The sequence below is a fragment of the Opisthocomus hoazin genome, chromosome 2 (assembly GCF_030867145.1).
Source record: "Opisthocomus hoazin isolate bOpiHoa1 chromosome 2, bOpiHoa1.hap1, whole genome shotgun sequence".
Taxonomy (NCBI): Eukaryota; Metazoa; Chordata; class Aves; order Opisthocomiformes; family Opisthocomidae; genus Opisthocomus; species Opisthocomus hoazin.
Genome location: NC_134415.1, coordinates 15,678,144 through 15,691,444, shown reverse-complemented (window position 1 = coordinate 15,691,444; position 13,301 = coordinate 15,678,144). Strand labels below are relative to the sequence as shown.

At 40.7% G+C, this 13,301-nt stretch overlaps 1 protein-coding gene across 5 annotated transcripts in view; it reads left to right on the top strand.

Moving 5' to 3' along the window:
• The window catches only part of RMDN2 (regulator of microtubule dynamics 2), a 54,726-nt gene that overhangs the window by 14,102 nt on the left and 27,323 nt on the right, over positions 1-13,301 (top strand). For all 5 annotated transcript variants that reach the window (XM_075412710.1, XM_075412708.1, XM_075412706.1 and 2 more), the window contains exon 6: positions 12,154-12,229. In XM_075412710.1, the coding sequence (XP_075268825.1) occupies positions 12,154-12,229 (76 nt within the window). The remainder of the gene's footprint in view (positions 1-12,153; positions 12,230-13,301) is intronic.

The following is a 13,301-nucleotide window of genomic DNA, read 5'->3' as shown; positions in this document are numbered from 1 at the left end:
GTGCAGGGTGAAATTTCACTTAACTTTTACATATCTAAACCAAATCCTTTTATCCCAGGCTGCCTTCACAATCTAAGAAGAAGTAGCCTTTTCTGGAGTGCAGTTCGTCTATTTTGCCCATCTACATTAGGGTGAGATGAATTTCTCCTGAGGTTCAGTTGAAAACATATCCATTGCCAATAAAGGGAGCGCATGTCAGCTAGCTCAGGTTTAGATACTTGGTTAGACACAGATGTTTTCATTTAATTAGGTGACTCTATGGTTGGTCTCTCTCTCCTAAACTTCAAAGATGGCTCTGTTATTGTTCCACACTGTGTTCCTGTGAGCGTTGCCTTATTTCTATGACTCTTTTTTTCCTTCTGTTTATAAAAACTGGTGATCCAAACATCCACTTTGTAACAATGGGGTGCTAGAAGTGGTGTGCTGTGGGAATCTTGACTAAGCTTCACCATCACAGACAGATTTGCGTTTGCTCTTTCCGATGTCTTAGAAGTAATGATGGTGCCTGCCTGGAGGTGAAGCCTAGGCCACAGGTGGCTATAACGTGGCAGTTTCAGATAGGAGCCTTTGCTTTTGGCCTTACCCAACTGCTGCTTTATTCCTATCAACTGGAGTTTGCCACCGTGACAGCAAAACTAACAGAAGGGTATCATCTCAGCATCACTCCTCAGTGCACGGTGATTTGAAGGCCATATAGCTTGAATGGCGGCTGAAAACAATTCACAGGCATTTCTGCTTTTGCCTGACCATAACCATGGTCACATCTTCAGGGTAATGGTGGTGTAGCCCTCTCAGATAGAGCTGTGCATATAAACAACCAAAAGATCACATGCAAGCACAAGTCCTGCCCCTTCATCTCTCCCTTCCTCCCCAGCCCACGAGACTGACAAAATCTCCTAGTATAAATACAAATCCACTGGCAGAAACTCTGCTGATAAAAGCTTACATGTTATTCAGGGAGATGTAGGTGGTCTGCTGGACTTCAGATGTGAGATCCTGCACTGGCAAGCACATCTAGCGAGGGAAGAATTACGAGTGCAAGGGGATGTGTTCCAGAGGTTGGCTCAGAAAGCCAGTTTGAGACGTTTTAAGAGGAAAATCTTACGGTTTTGAAGCTACTGCTTCTCATAACAGGCAATGGATTTCTGTCTGGTTTAGTTTTCATCCTTTTTGTATTTGGATTGCAAGTGAATGTGAGGTTTTATCAGTTACTGTTGAACTAGTGGCTTTCTGGTGATGTAGATGGACACCACAGATTTGAATAGTTTGGTATAATATTTTTTTCTGAGTATTTTATCTGCTTGTCTTTCTTTTCTGAAGACTTTCTGACTTGATGCATAATTTTTAAAGTGTGATGCCCTATACTGGTTATGCCGCTCTAACTGAAGCTCTGAACACTGGGCAGAATGGACTTCCATGCTCCAGGGAGACATTTGTATGTTTTTTTGTCTAGCCCTCCAACTGTTCTTCAGTCCAGCTGTGGTTCCAATAGATCCTTTTCTGCTGTGCTGCTGCTTAACCAGATGGACTTGTTTTGTAACTGTACTTTTCTTTTTTCTTCCTTGGTGGAGCACTTTACACACGTTTCATTGATTTCGTGTTGATTTTAGACATTTCTCAGGTTTATGAGGCCATTTAGGTTTGTAAATGTTTGCCCCCGCTCCCAGATTACAATTTTAAAAGTGTTTTTTTTTTTTTTTAAATCTTTGACTTCATTAATGAAATTGCTGGAAGATAATGGACCTGGCACAAAACTTTGTGGAACACCTGTAATGATGCTCAGGTTCACCTGGACCTGGTTCTGCAACCATGTACAGCTGATTTAATATAAACAATATTTCCTGGTTAGCCTTTGAGGAACATCAGGTAGGACAAAGTCAAACACCACATTAAGATCAAGCTGTATCCCACTTGTTGCATTCCTCTAATATTCCAGGCTTGTTTATCTTGTCAGAAAAAAGAGTATTTTTGTTTGGTACTGTTTGTTCATGACAAACCGTGTTAACTATTTTGTATGCTTCTGTACTTACAGAATAATTTATCCTGGAATGCATTCAGGATAGGCTGATTTGTCCGTAACCTCTGTCCCTTCCTTTCCTTTCCTTTTTTTTGTAGATAGCAGCAATGTTTGCCTTTTTCCCTTCTGCTGGGACTTTATTACCCAGGAGATTTTGGTAGAGAGCTGTATGTCGGATCTGAATTGTTTGAGTCTAGCTGATGCAAATTTATCCAGTTTATCTAAACATTATTTTACATGTTAATCCCCATGAACAGGAAGTAAGACTTCAGAGACTCTGCCCTGTAGAAACTGTGCTCTCAAAGTTGTATGCAAACAGAATTTTGCCTAAAATCATAAATGGGTAAGACTGTGTGTGAAGAGAAAACAGTACAATACAATTAAGCATGAAGAAGTAATATGTGAAAGTAATATAGAATCTGAAGTTAAAAAGGATAAGAGGAGAGAAAACAAAACTTAAAAGAAAAAAATAGAACAAATATTTATACAGAAATACTAGGATCCCTGGCAGGTGGTGACTTAAAGCAGAATGGCGTACCAGTTTTACCTAAGGTCAGAGATGAAGGGCAGTACCCAACTCCAGATTGACACCTAAATGTACTGCCTCCATCAGATGTCTAGGTGTGAGTGAGAGACTTCTCCTCCACATATAGGGGATGGAGAGTTAAGATTTAAGAGGCAATATGTGCCATCTGATGTGTCAGTATATTTGCATGGCATGGCAGATACCACAGAGGACCTTTGGGGGTCTGTATCTTTCCAGGCTGGCAGCTGGAAGTGGTGGGAAACCCTAGGGCATCTCCAGTGGCAGTAGTGACCTGCGTCCAAGCAGGGTGAATTGAACGGGGTCTCCACTGACTGTAACAGGAGATTAGATACACAGATGAGAAGCTCAGCACAAAGGCAAGCTCAGTGTGAAGGCAATGCTCTCTCAGACCAAAATCTTCCTTCTTCATCTCACTGCCATCATAAAATTTTCTGAAGCTGTATGAGATAAATAATCTTAGCCTGTGTCGGGTAAGCCCAGCTGTTCATTGGACAGTTTTCACAGTTTCACATAAGGTTATCTCTTTCCGTATTAGCTACTGATGAGGAGGCTGGCTTTCTGACCCCGCCTAAGGAAAGTTTTGGTTGATTTCTTACTGATCTGTACTTTCTTATTTCTGAGGGGTTTTGATATTTCCTATCAGCACAACTGAGGTTTTAACTCACGTTTGGTATAGTTGCTATCTGTATTGTCAACTCATGCATTATTTGTAATGTTCTCTCAAACTGTTTAATATATTATGGCTTACTAAATGAGTGAGGATTAAATGATAGGCCTGTTCTTTTCCTGGTCCTGTTCCTTGCTCTCTACTTACAGTTAACCCTTGAGGGGTGGGGGAAATACAAGCGAAGAAGAAATTAAATTCAGCCTTCTCGGTTTCATCTTTTGTCATTTTTTCCTCATTGCTAATTGTTTTGTACTTTCATTTATGTTTCTTTTCCCTCTGCTGTATTTATAGAAGCTCTTCTTATTTCCTGGTATATCTCTTGTGAGTTGCAATTCAGTTAAGATTTAGATTTTCTGATATATATGCCATCCAGTTCTGATATATATATATCTTTAATACCCATCCAATATCCCTGGCTTAGCTGTGTGCACTTGTTTTCATGTTTAGGGTCAATTACTTGTGGATTTTTAAGTCAATAGAGGACAACTCACTGGAGCTGATTTAGTCTTTAAAACTATTTCCTGCTTTTCCTCTGGATCAAAAAGGGTCATTTGCTGCTGTGCTTTTGAATATCGTCTCTCAATAATTTTTCTCTAGAGCTTTTTATAACCTGGCACTTTTTCTATGGTTTAGTTTTCTTCATTAGAAATGTACACCGTGCCGGTCAAGCCAGGATTAGGGCTGTAGAACTCTTTGACAGTTTCTTCTGGAAGCTTATCCCTGCTGCTTGAAAGCTCCATTTACTACGTAAATATGTTTTTGTCACATCCTGACTGACATAACTCTTCCAGTAAAGCCCTAGTGTAGACAGAATTATACTGGCAAAAACATCCCTTTTCCAGAGCAGGGTTTTTCCTGTTTTGTGGAACTGCTGTAAGCTGTCTGGGACATAGAACCTGTCTTTTGTCTCCACCAAGAGAATTTACTGGAATAGCCTCGTGAGCAAACTCTTGCTAATGTAGGCCGAGAGTTCACCTGTCTTGCCTTACTTTTCATATTTACTTCATTTAAGAATGAAAAAAAATCTTCTTAGTCGGTCATCTGTATTTTTTTATAAAACTGTATCATAAAATGTAACAACAATAAAACTGTCCAACTTACTGATCAGAATACTGACAAGTAACCATTATTCATCCTTAAATTAAAAATTGATAAAATAGATGCAGAAAGAAGAGGCCAAAATACCTTGAAGTAGTGAGTTGGTTTTGGTAATGAACTTTTGCAGCTGCAAATAATTTTCGTATCTGAATTCAGATTTTTGAACATGTGATCATACTTAATATTGTAGTTGCCAGTGAGATCAAAAAACTTTGAGATTTTTTGAATGGTGACCTCTAAAAAACTGAAGTGAATGGAAACACTGGAAAGGAAAAACATAGCTGTAACCTTTTATTATTTGTGCGACCACCCTAAAGACAGGCAGAGTAAATATTCTGAGTGACTTGTTGCTTTGTTCAGCTGGTGACAATTATTCGAGCTGTGAAGGAACTCACATGCAAAAGCTGGCATCAGCCAGTTGCAGGTCGTGTTGTTTTTCCCAAGCCTCAAACAAAACCCTTTTGTGGGTCAGTGATTGCCAAACGATAGCTGTGAATCCTCACAGCTGATCTTTGACCATGGAGCATCTTTACCATCCAGATTTTAGCTGGACGTGCTATGCAATCGATTCAGTGCTATAGTTGCTTCGGATGGCCCAACTTTATGATTATGGAAAACACAAAATGTAGAGGCATGTTAATAGTGCTTTTATTTAAAACCAAACCATCACTTTTCAGTTCTCTTGCGAAACAAGTGAGTTTTTATGTTGGGGGTAGGGTTGTTGCTGTTTTTTCTGTGAGAGTTTGGAAGAGGTCCAGAAGGCTTCTCTGCGGCTGCCCAGAGCCTCGCACCTCCTTTTTTGCTGCCGAGGATTTGTTACAGGTGTTGCAAAGAACCGAAAGGTTACTACATGTGGCCAGTGTTTGTGACATTTGCTTAGATCATTATGTGCACTGAACTTTGGTTTGTTTGCCACAAACTTAGTGCTGCCATTAAGTTTGCATTACTCTGTAGAACTTACCTGCTGCTAGGAGTCATACAGCATGTCTCACTTAGATTTGAGTGGAGTTACCAAGTCAAAACCTGGTTATTTAAAGTGAAGACTCCCCCTTGAACCACAGCTGCCCCCAAGATTTTTCTCTGTTGTATATACGTGAGTTACTCAGAAGCACAGAAACAAGTTTCACAAGCCCAGGGCTGTCCATGGAAGTGGGTTCCAGAGCTGTCAGTCTCTCACTGAGAGGGAACACTATGGAAGAAAATGCATTGACTTCGTTGAGGATATGAATAATTACCACTTGGTGTTTTGGCTGACCTGTGTTAGTAAGCCAGAAAATGGAGAAGCATAATCATAGGAATAGTGTTAGCTTTTGTTAGTTGTACAGATTTGTTATTCACTGCCAGGACTAATTCAAAATATTGGCCCTTGTGTTCACATATAATTTTGTGCTGAGCTTGTGCTTGGGCTAGAATTTTTCACATGCTAGCATGACTTGTACTTCTGAGTGGACTTGCTGTACTTGGTGTACAAAAAATGAAAGAAGTGATAGTCTCAGGTAGAACATATTTCAGTGAGAAAGTCTAGAGGTTGAAAAGATACCGAGAGGCTTTTATGTAAAAGTGGAGTATCTAGCCAGAAGGTGTGTTTTATTACTTGAGAGGTACAAAGTATTCAGAAGTGTAGGGGGTTGTGTTTCTGCACAAAGAAACACAAAGCAAGTATTCGGAAATGTATAGAAACATCTAACTTTGGTGTCCTGTGAACAAAAGGTGGTAAAATCACTCATACTAAGATAAAAAACTACTCAGAAGATGGTTCCTGAGAAAGTCTACTACTATGTTGACCCAACTGGGATTAAGTTTCTCCTGGATTAATTTTTAAGATTAAGTGGTATTACTACCCAGCATGAGAAAGTCAACTTCTTAAACCCATATAACTTGATTATTTTGCAGAAATGTGGGAAGCTGTGCAGAAGCAGGAAAAATGTGATTCTTATGGAAGAAGAACTTTTATGTTAGGTGGGATGTACGTGCAAAGGGATTTTACGCAAACTTCCCACAAAAAAGTCAATGTCATGTACTCTCAGTAGTAGAATTATAACAGATAATTTGCCAGATTTGTGGGGTGCAATGGCATAAAAATATTTCTCTAGTGAAACAAAACTCTTAAAAATTATAGAATATGTTGTAGGATATTACCATATTACAACTTTTAAAATTAAATTCATACCATGTTTGTAACTAAATTCTTGTAACCTTCTGCCCTTAATTATCCCCAATTTAGACTTAGAAGAGACAGATACGTTACAAGCTATAAGCATCTGTTTCTGTCCTGCAGTCTTAATTTTCAGGAGTTGATAGCTTGTCCTGAAATACTACTTTAGTCAAAATTTGGTGTAATATAGTTTCAGGTTAGTGGTTATTTGCCCTGTATTTGATTCATGAGATGACAAAAAAAGTTTTACACCCATCTTTATTGTTTATTATGCATAATCTTGGTCAATTATCTTGAAATTACTTACTATTTTGGCAAAAATAATTTAAAATTTAAAATACAGACAGGCAAAGTCAGAAGCCCTTTCTGACAAGCTGCAACTTGCTCTGTAGTAAGTGGGTCAGAGGGATGTGTAGCTTCTTGGGTATTTCTGGTTAAAGAGCGGGTATTTCTGGCTAAAGAGCAATTTAAATGAGAGAAAGGTGGAAGATCATGCATTAGGACTGTGGTTGCTGGGGTTAGTGATTAGATTTGATAAAAGTCACTTTGTGTGCAAAAAAAGAAATCACACTAGTGAGGGAGGTGTTGTGTTTTGGTTTGTTTTGGTTTTTTTCCATAGGGCAGGTCAGTGGAGTATCTCAGTTCAGAAATGTTCCAATGCCTCAGGGCATTGTGGTCCCCATCCCCAAGTTCTCCATCTGTTGATCTTTCTTCTCAGTGCATGTTTCCCTCCCCGCTGAAGGGAGGTAACAGAAGTTGGTACTCGCATGACAGCAGCCCCTTGCAAGGGACTGAGCTCAGGTCTGCAGTCCAGCCTGTGAGGAGAAGCAGGATGCATCCCCTGGGAAAAAGATCTTGAAATAGCAGTGCATTGGCGAAGCACTGCAGCATCCTCATGCAAGTGCAAAGGAGGTAGGTTTGAGATGTGAAAAGATCTATTTACTGCAAGCTTTTTGCCGGAATGGTCACAGAGGAAACAATACTGGCAACCTAGTGATCCCTATTACATTTCTGTCAAGTGTTAATATCTCTGAAAGCTAATTTTTCACTCTGTTTCCACATTTGTGAAGACTACATCCTGCGACTTTGTTCAAGATTGTGTTTGCAGCTACAACAACTAAAAATATCTGGTAGAAAAGTAAAAGTTAAATTTCTGGAATGCAGAAATTTAACACAGTTGCGGGTTGCACAGCCTCAGAAATGCAGAACACGGCATCCGCATGTTCTGCTGGTGAACTTCTGTGAATATGCATTAATAGCAGCATTTTTCCTTGTTTTGGTATATTGTATGTGTTGCAATAAATTACTAGGCCAGAATTCTTACATGTCCTTACTTTGTTGTTTGGGTTTTTTTAACCAAAATATGGGTTTGTTTCCCATATTTTTTGCAAACGTCACCTACACAAGTGTGTGCTACAGCAGATGTTTCCCTGGAGCTCAGCTTCAGTGCTTTGTTGAATTTGTAATAGAAAAACTGTATTTCTGCCAATTTCTACAGTGTAGACTCAATTGTATTCCAAGAAGAAGAAGGAAAAAAAAAAAGAAAACAAAACAAAACCCAGACAACAACAAAACAAAAACAAGGAACCACCTAAAGCCTTCACTTTGCACCTTGGCGCATTTTACTTTGTGTATTGGCAGTCTTTCACATTCTCAGCCACGGCTTCCATACCCTCACCAGCACCAGGAAAGTGATGTCAAACTGATACTTTACTTTTCCATGGAAACTTAGTGTCAGGTGCATTTTTATAGATGAAATACCATGGTAAGAAACTGATACAATTTTAAGTATGCAAAACTGTGATCTCTGGAAGTGTAATGCAACAGGAGTCATAAACAGTAATACAAGTTGCAAAATCTCCTTACATGGGAATTGATGTTTTATTGAAGTCAGATCAAAAAGGAAGCCTGAGGGTCTGGCTGCGTTGCAGAGGCTGTCAGAATGCGTAAGTGCGTGAAACTGGTGAGCGAGGGAGTCGGTGGCTGAGAAATAAGGTGGGATGCACGGGGCTCGGAGCTGTGCAGAGATGGGGAAGCACACGAACACGTTTAGAGCTGGAATGGAAAGGAGCTTTCTTTTCATGGGCCTCTCTTGTGTTACCCACACATTAGCCTTTACTCATACTACCTTACATGTCAAATTTGTCTTGGGTGAAGGCGAGGAAGTGAAAAATAGGTATGAAACAGATGAATTTAATTATTTGGTATTAGTATCACAAACTCTGCTCCCGTTCACGAAGTCATACCAATTACAGTTAAGAAGAACTTTCATGTGGATACTAGGCTGCGGAGAGGGAGACCAAAACTGCTAAATATAAGTCCTCTACCCACACATTTCCAAAGTCTTCATGAAATAAGAGATTACTGAGGGGTTGGGATATGTGGAAGGGGATATAGAAGAGGGAGGAACAAGTCTGGAAAGGTTTTGGCCCTGTGAAATTTGTCAGGGAAAAGGTAGAACATGCTGTGTTTGACTGTCCTAATGTGGCTTAATCTTGATTTAAGTCTTTAAATCTTTTCTGTAAGTCCATCTCATATGGGATAAGCTGTGGTTGCCAGAGTCTGAGTGTTGGTAGCATCTCTTGGCATTTTTGGCATTAAAATTGAGGTTGCTTGCAGATGTGGTTGATAAAAGCTGGATCAGGCTGCTGTTCCGTCTTTTGCAGCAGGTAAGGTATGCCCCGTACAGTTTTATCTCGCCAGAGTACATACAGAAATTCTGGTGCACCAGAAGGGAAAAAGTGATTTCTCCTGGATCTGGAGCCGTCTGCGTGAGGGCCACGTGGGCGTCCACCTCCGTCAGCTACAGTTTCTTGTGGGTCAGAGCTTCAGCGACATCGTTGGTAGAAAGGGCTGTGGTGCTGGCTTCCTGCCGAGATGATTTGACGGCGTTTGTGCTTACAAAGGGAGTATTAATTGTGGTTCTTTAGTCTCTGTGCTTCTACACTGTTCTCAGTAACTTCTCTCCCACCTGGAAATGACATCGTTGCCGTTAACAGAAGTTCTGCGTCTGTCTCGAGGAGGGGAGTTATCATCATTACGCTTATTGCGATGAACATGTCTGTGGCTGGTTTTTGCAGTACCCAGGAGCGGCGTTAGCCCAGCAGTTCGGTCGCTTGCAGCCCTGCAGCTGGTGCCGTTTTCTCTGTATTTTCCGCTGCGAAGGCACTGCAGGCGGTGCAATCCGGACGTTCGAGGGGCGTACGGCGGGCAGTGGCTGGGAGGAGAACCGGCGCCGCTTGCTCTGACAAACGATAGCTGCGTTCCGCCCGTCCCGTGGGGTACTTGCACATCACTCTGTGATTAGGGTTTTTTGTGTATTTATTTCCCCCGGTAACGTTCGTCACGGCGCGGGAGGCGCGGGCGGGAGGCAGGGCTGCTGTGGCCGAGCGTCGCCGCCAGGGGGCGTGCGGGGGCGGCGCCGCGGGCTGTTCCGCTCCCGCTCGGCTCCCGCCCCGCTCGCTCCGTGCCGCGGGAGCGGAGTTCGTTCGGTTTCTAAACGCTGCGGAAATTGTTTAAAACGCCTAAAAATTCTTTTCTGGGGGGTGAAAAAAATCTCTTTTTTTTTTTCTTTTTTAGAAATTAAATGACTATCTGAAATGCCATAGAACTCCAAGAGTTAAATAATCGATTTATGCCAATTGCCTGCCTAGCCCAGTTCAAAAGTTTAAAATGGAAGAAATAAATATACACTCATACATGAAAAACATTCTTGTTTATTCCTTGAATAATAAAACATATTTAAAGTAAGTAGGTTAGCTTATTTTTCAATCTTGAAAACTTTTCTGGGATTTCCACACCATCCCCCCCCCCCCCCAGCGATTTTAGCTGTAAGTAGAAGTTTTTCTTTGGACTGGTTTAAGCTAAGGCCCTCTTTCTTGTCACGCACAGACAGGGAAATACTGCAAGACGTCGGATTAGCTTGTTCGCTTTTCATTGTTTTCTTTTGTAGCGGCAATCCGTTTAGCTATGGTATGCTGAGTTTATCTGATTAGCACTTAATGAGTGAAGGGAGTAGGGGAAATCTTGCCTGAGTTACTTAAGCCTAATAAAGTTTTCAGTACCTTACCCCTCTTTCGAAATACCTGAACTTTGCTGACCCCTGCCCCTTGCTTTTCCCCCTCGCTGCAGCTGGTTCCCATGCGGATCGCGCGGCCCTGCAGCTCTGGCTGGCCAAAGTCGGGGTGCCGTTAGCCGGGCGGTTCTGTGCGGTGCGCGTCGCTCACAACGCGCGCCCTGCTCTGCCGCGTTCGGCAGTCTGTCTGGAGCTCTTCCCAGCTCAGCTCCTGTTGTTATGCTGACTCGCATGCCTTGCCTGGGAGCGCTTACTGACTTAAAATGCAATAACCTGTAGCATGCGTGTTTCTAACTTAAAACCAATAGGTGTAACCATAAGCAATATAATAGTTTATTTAGTTGTGCTAGCAGTGACATTTTCATGAGGATTCACTGGAACTTGAATAATTACATCATATAAAGAAATTCAAGAAAGCTGAGCTTTAGCAATGCTTAAAACCTGTGTGTGACACACAGATTGCGGGTCTGTCACCATAATTAACTCAGTAAGTTTCTTGAATAACTTTCATGTTTTCCTCTGGACTTCAACTTCATTTCCTTCTTTTAGGATTAATTTTAGTTTTAATTCAAAATTGCATTATAAAATTTTTTACTACAAAAGTAAAATTCTGAAACAGAGAAATCATCTGTATTAGTTTATGCTGCTTAAACATATCTTTGGTGGTTCTGTTAGTTTCATACAGAAACGCAAAGTTGTCTTAATGACAATGAAAACAGGTCCAAGGAAAGTACAATAGACATATATGCAAGAGATTCTTTATCCATAGTAGGTTCTATAGCTGTTGAAGCAATAAGGAAAAAGCAACAAAAGTTTAGGTGGAGTGTCAATAAGGCAATAATGCTGCTTAAGAAATCTGAATCTTTATAGGTAGAGACCTCTGAAAATATTTTCAGTTATACCTGCTTAACAATACAAATTTTTAGTAGAAATTTTCACATTTCTTTTATCAATGCCAGTGTCCCCAATTTATAATAATAATAGTAATAACAGTAATAATAATCTTAGCAATAGACAGCTAGTAGCAGTGGTAGTGATCCTATTAAGAGCAGAATGTGTGTGTATTTTTAAATAATTTTAAAGATAGTAAAAGAATGCTAGAGGTGCAAGAATGCACCAAGATATGCTTGAGATGAGTGTGACTGATTTTTGAGGTCTGCACAGCTTGCTGCTGAGCAGGCCCTAAGGATTTACCTTCCCGAGTGAGGTACCACGGCTGACGGCGTTCAAGTTCCCAGTGCACTGCGATGCCAGGCACAGTGTGTCCAGTTAAACTGCCGTCAGTGCTGGAGCCTGCCTGGAAGTGTCGCACTCTGATCTAAATGGCAGAAATTCTGGAAGAGCTTTTTCACTTCACTGACAACCCAAACAGTGTCTTTAAACTTCTTCTTGTTTCCATTACTGCTTTGTTTTGTTTTGTTTTGTCTGCTCCTGAGTATGTACAGCTCATGCCAGACTTCTATCCAGCCATCAAGATGGAAGAAAAACAGGTGTTAATCTGTGAATTAAGTATTGAAATATTTTGTAATTTGATTCAAAGGTTTATTTAAATCACCACAAGTATGTGTGTGTGTTTTTTCTTTTCCCCTCTCAGGTTTGCAGTTATGTGTGGCTATATGTCTCAGTTTGACAGTGTACAAAACAAAATCAGGAATGGTTATCTCTTTAAGGTATGTTTTTTGTAGGCTTTGGGGGTTTTTTAAGCTATTCCTTTAAATTATTTCCTTACATAGTGTCAAAGACAGATTTGTGCAACACAATAATTCAGCCTCACAGGTCTATTTTGGTGCCGATGTTAAAGTGAAAAAGTTATTTTTATGTCTGCAAATAGATTGTATGCTTACAAAATCTAAGAATTAAGGTAGCATTCTGGGAACAGCATTAAGATTTCTGTTTTATTTCGTAGTCAAAGGGGGGGGAGAAAAACAGTAACAATTCTGTTTAGAAAATAAAAACATATGAAATATTAAATGAACTAACACAGTTCTGCAGTCGTCCTTCATGCCCCCCTTAAGAAGTTCATATTTGTTTTAACACTGTCCTTTCAAGGCTAATTTTATGGGTTTTAGTGTTACAGTTTGTGTTACGTGTGCTACTCTCCCCCTCCTTGTCCTCAGCATCGCTTAGGCGCTTTCCATCCCTTGCCCTCTGAGCCGGCGTCCCCCCTTGCTGGGTGTCAGTGAGAGGCAGCAGACGTGTTCCTTTCCCCGGGGAATGCTGGGGACGGGTCCCTGTCACATCGTGTCCATGTTAGGACTTGGAGTGTTGTGGGGCTTTCCTATGAGAGACCAGTAATTACATGTGGACTGTGCCAAGCGAACTAAGCCCCGAGCGCTGGGACAAGCTGGGAGCAAAGGAAAGATGATAAATAGCACAAGTGCTGCAGTTGTTTAAGGATGGAGTTTGAAAAAAAGTCCTGCAGTGTTAGCAGTAGCCTTTTCAGGAAGGCTTTCCTCTTCACGAGTAATTACTGAAATCTGTGTGAATCATTTTTAAATGTTAAGGATTTGGGAAAATAATAGCATGAAAACATAGCTCCTATCTAATTAGTTTGTGGACAAAATGACAGAATAATAAGATCTTAGATCTGTATAACTCAGATACTTTAATGACTGACTTAATTAGAAAAACAGAGATATTGGGGGGGAAGCTTAACAGTGGTATTTATTTTGAGAGGCAAATGGTAGCTAGGGGCAGAATAACATATTTATTATTTCTTCAAGCGCAGGTTGGGCAACAAGA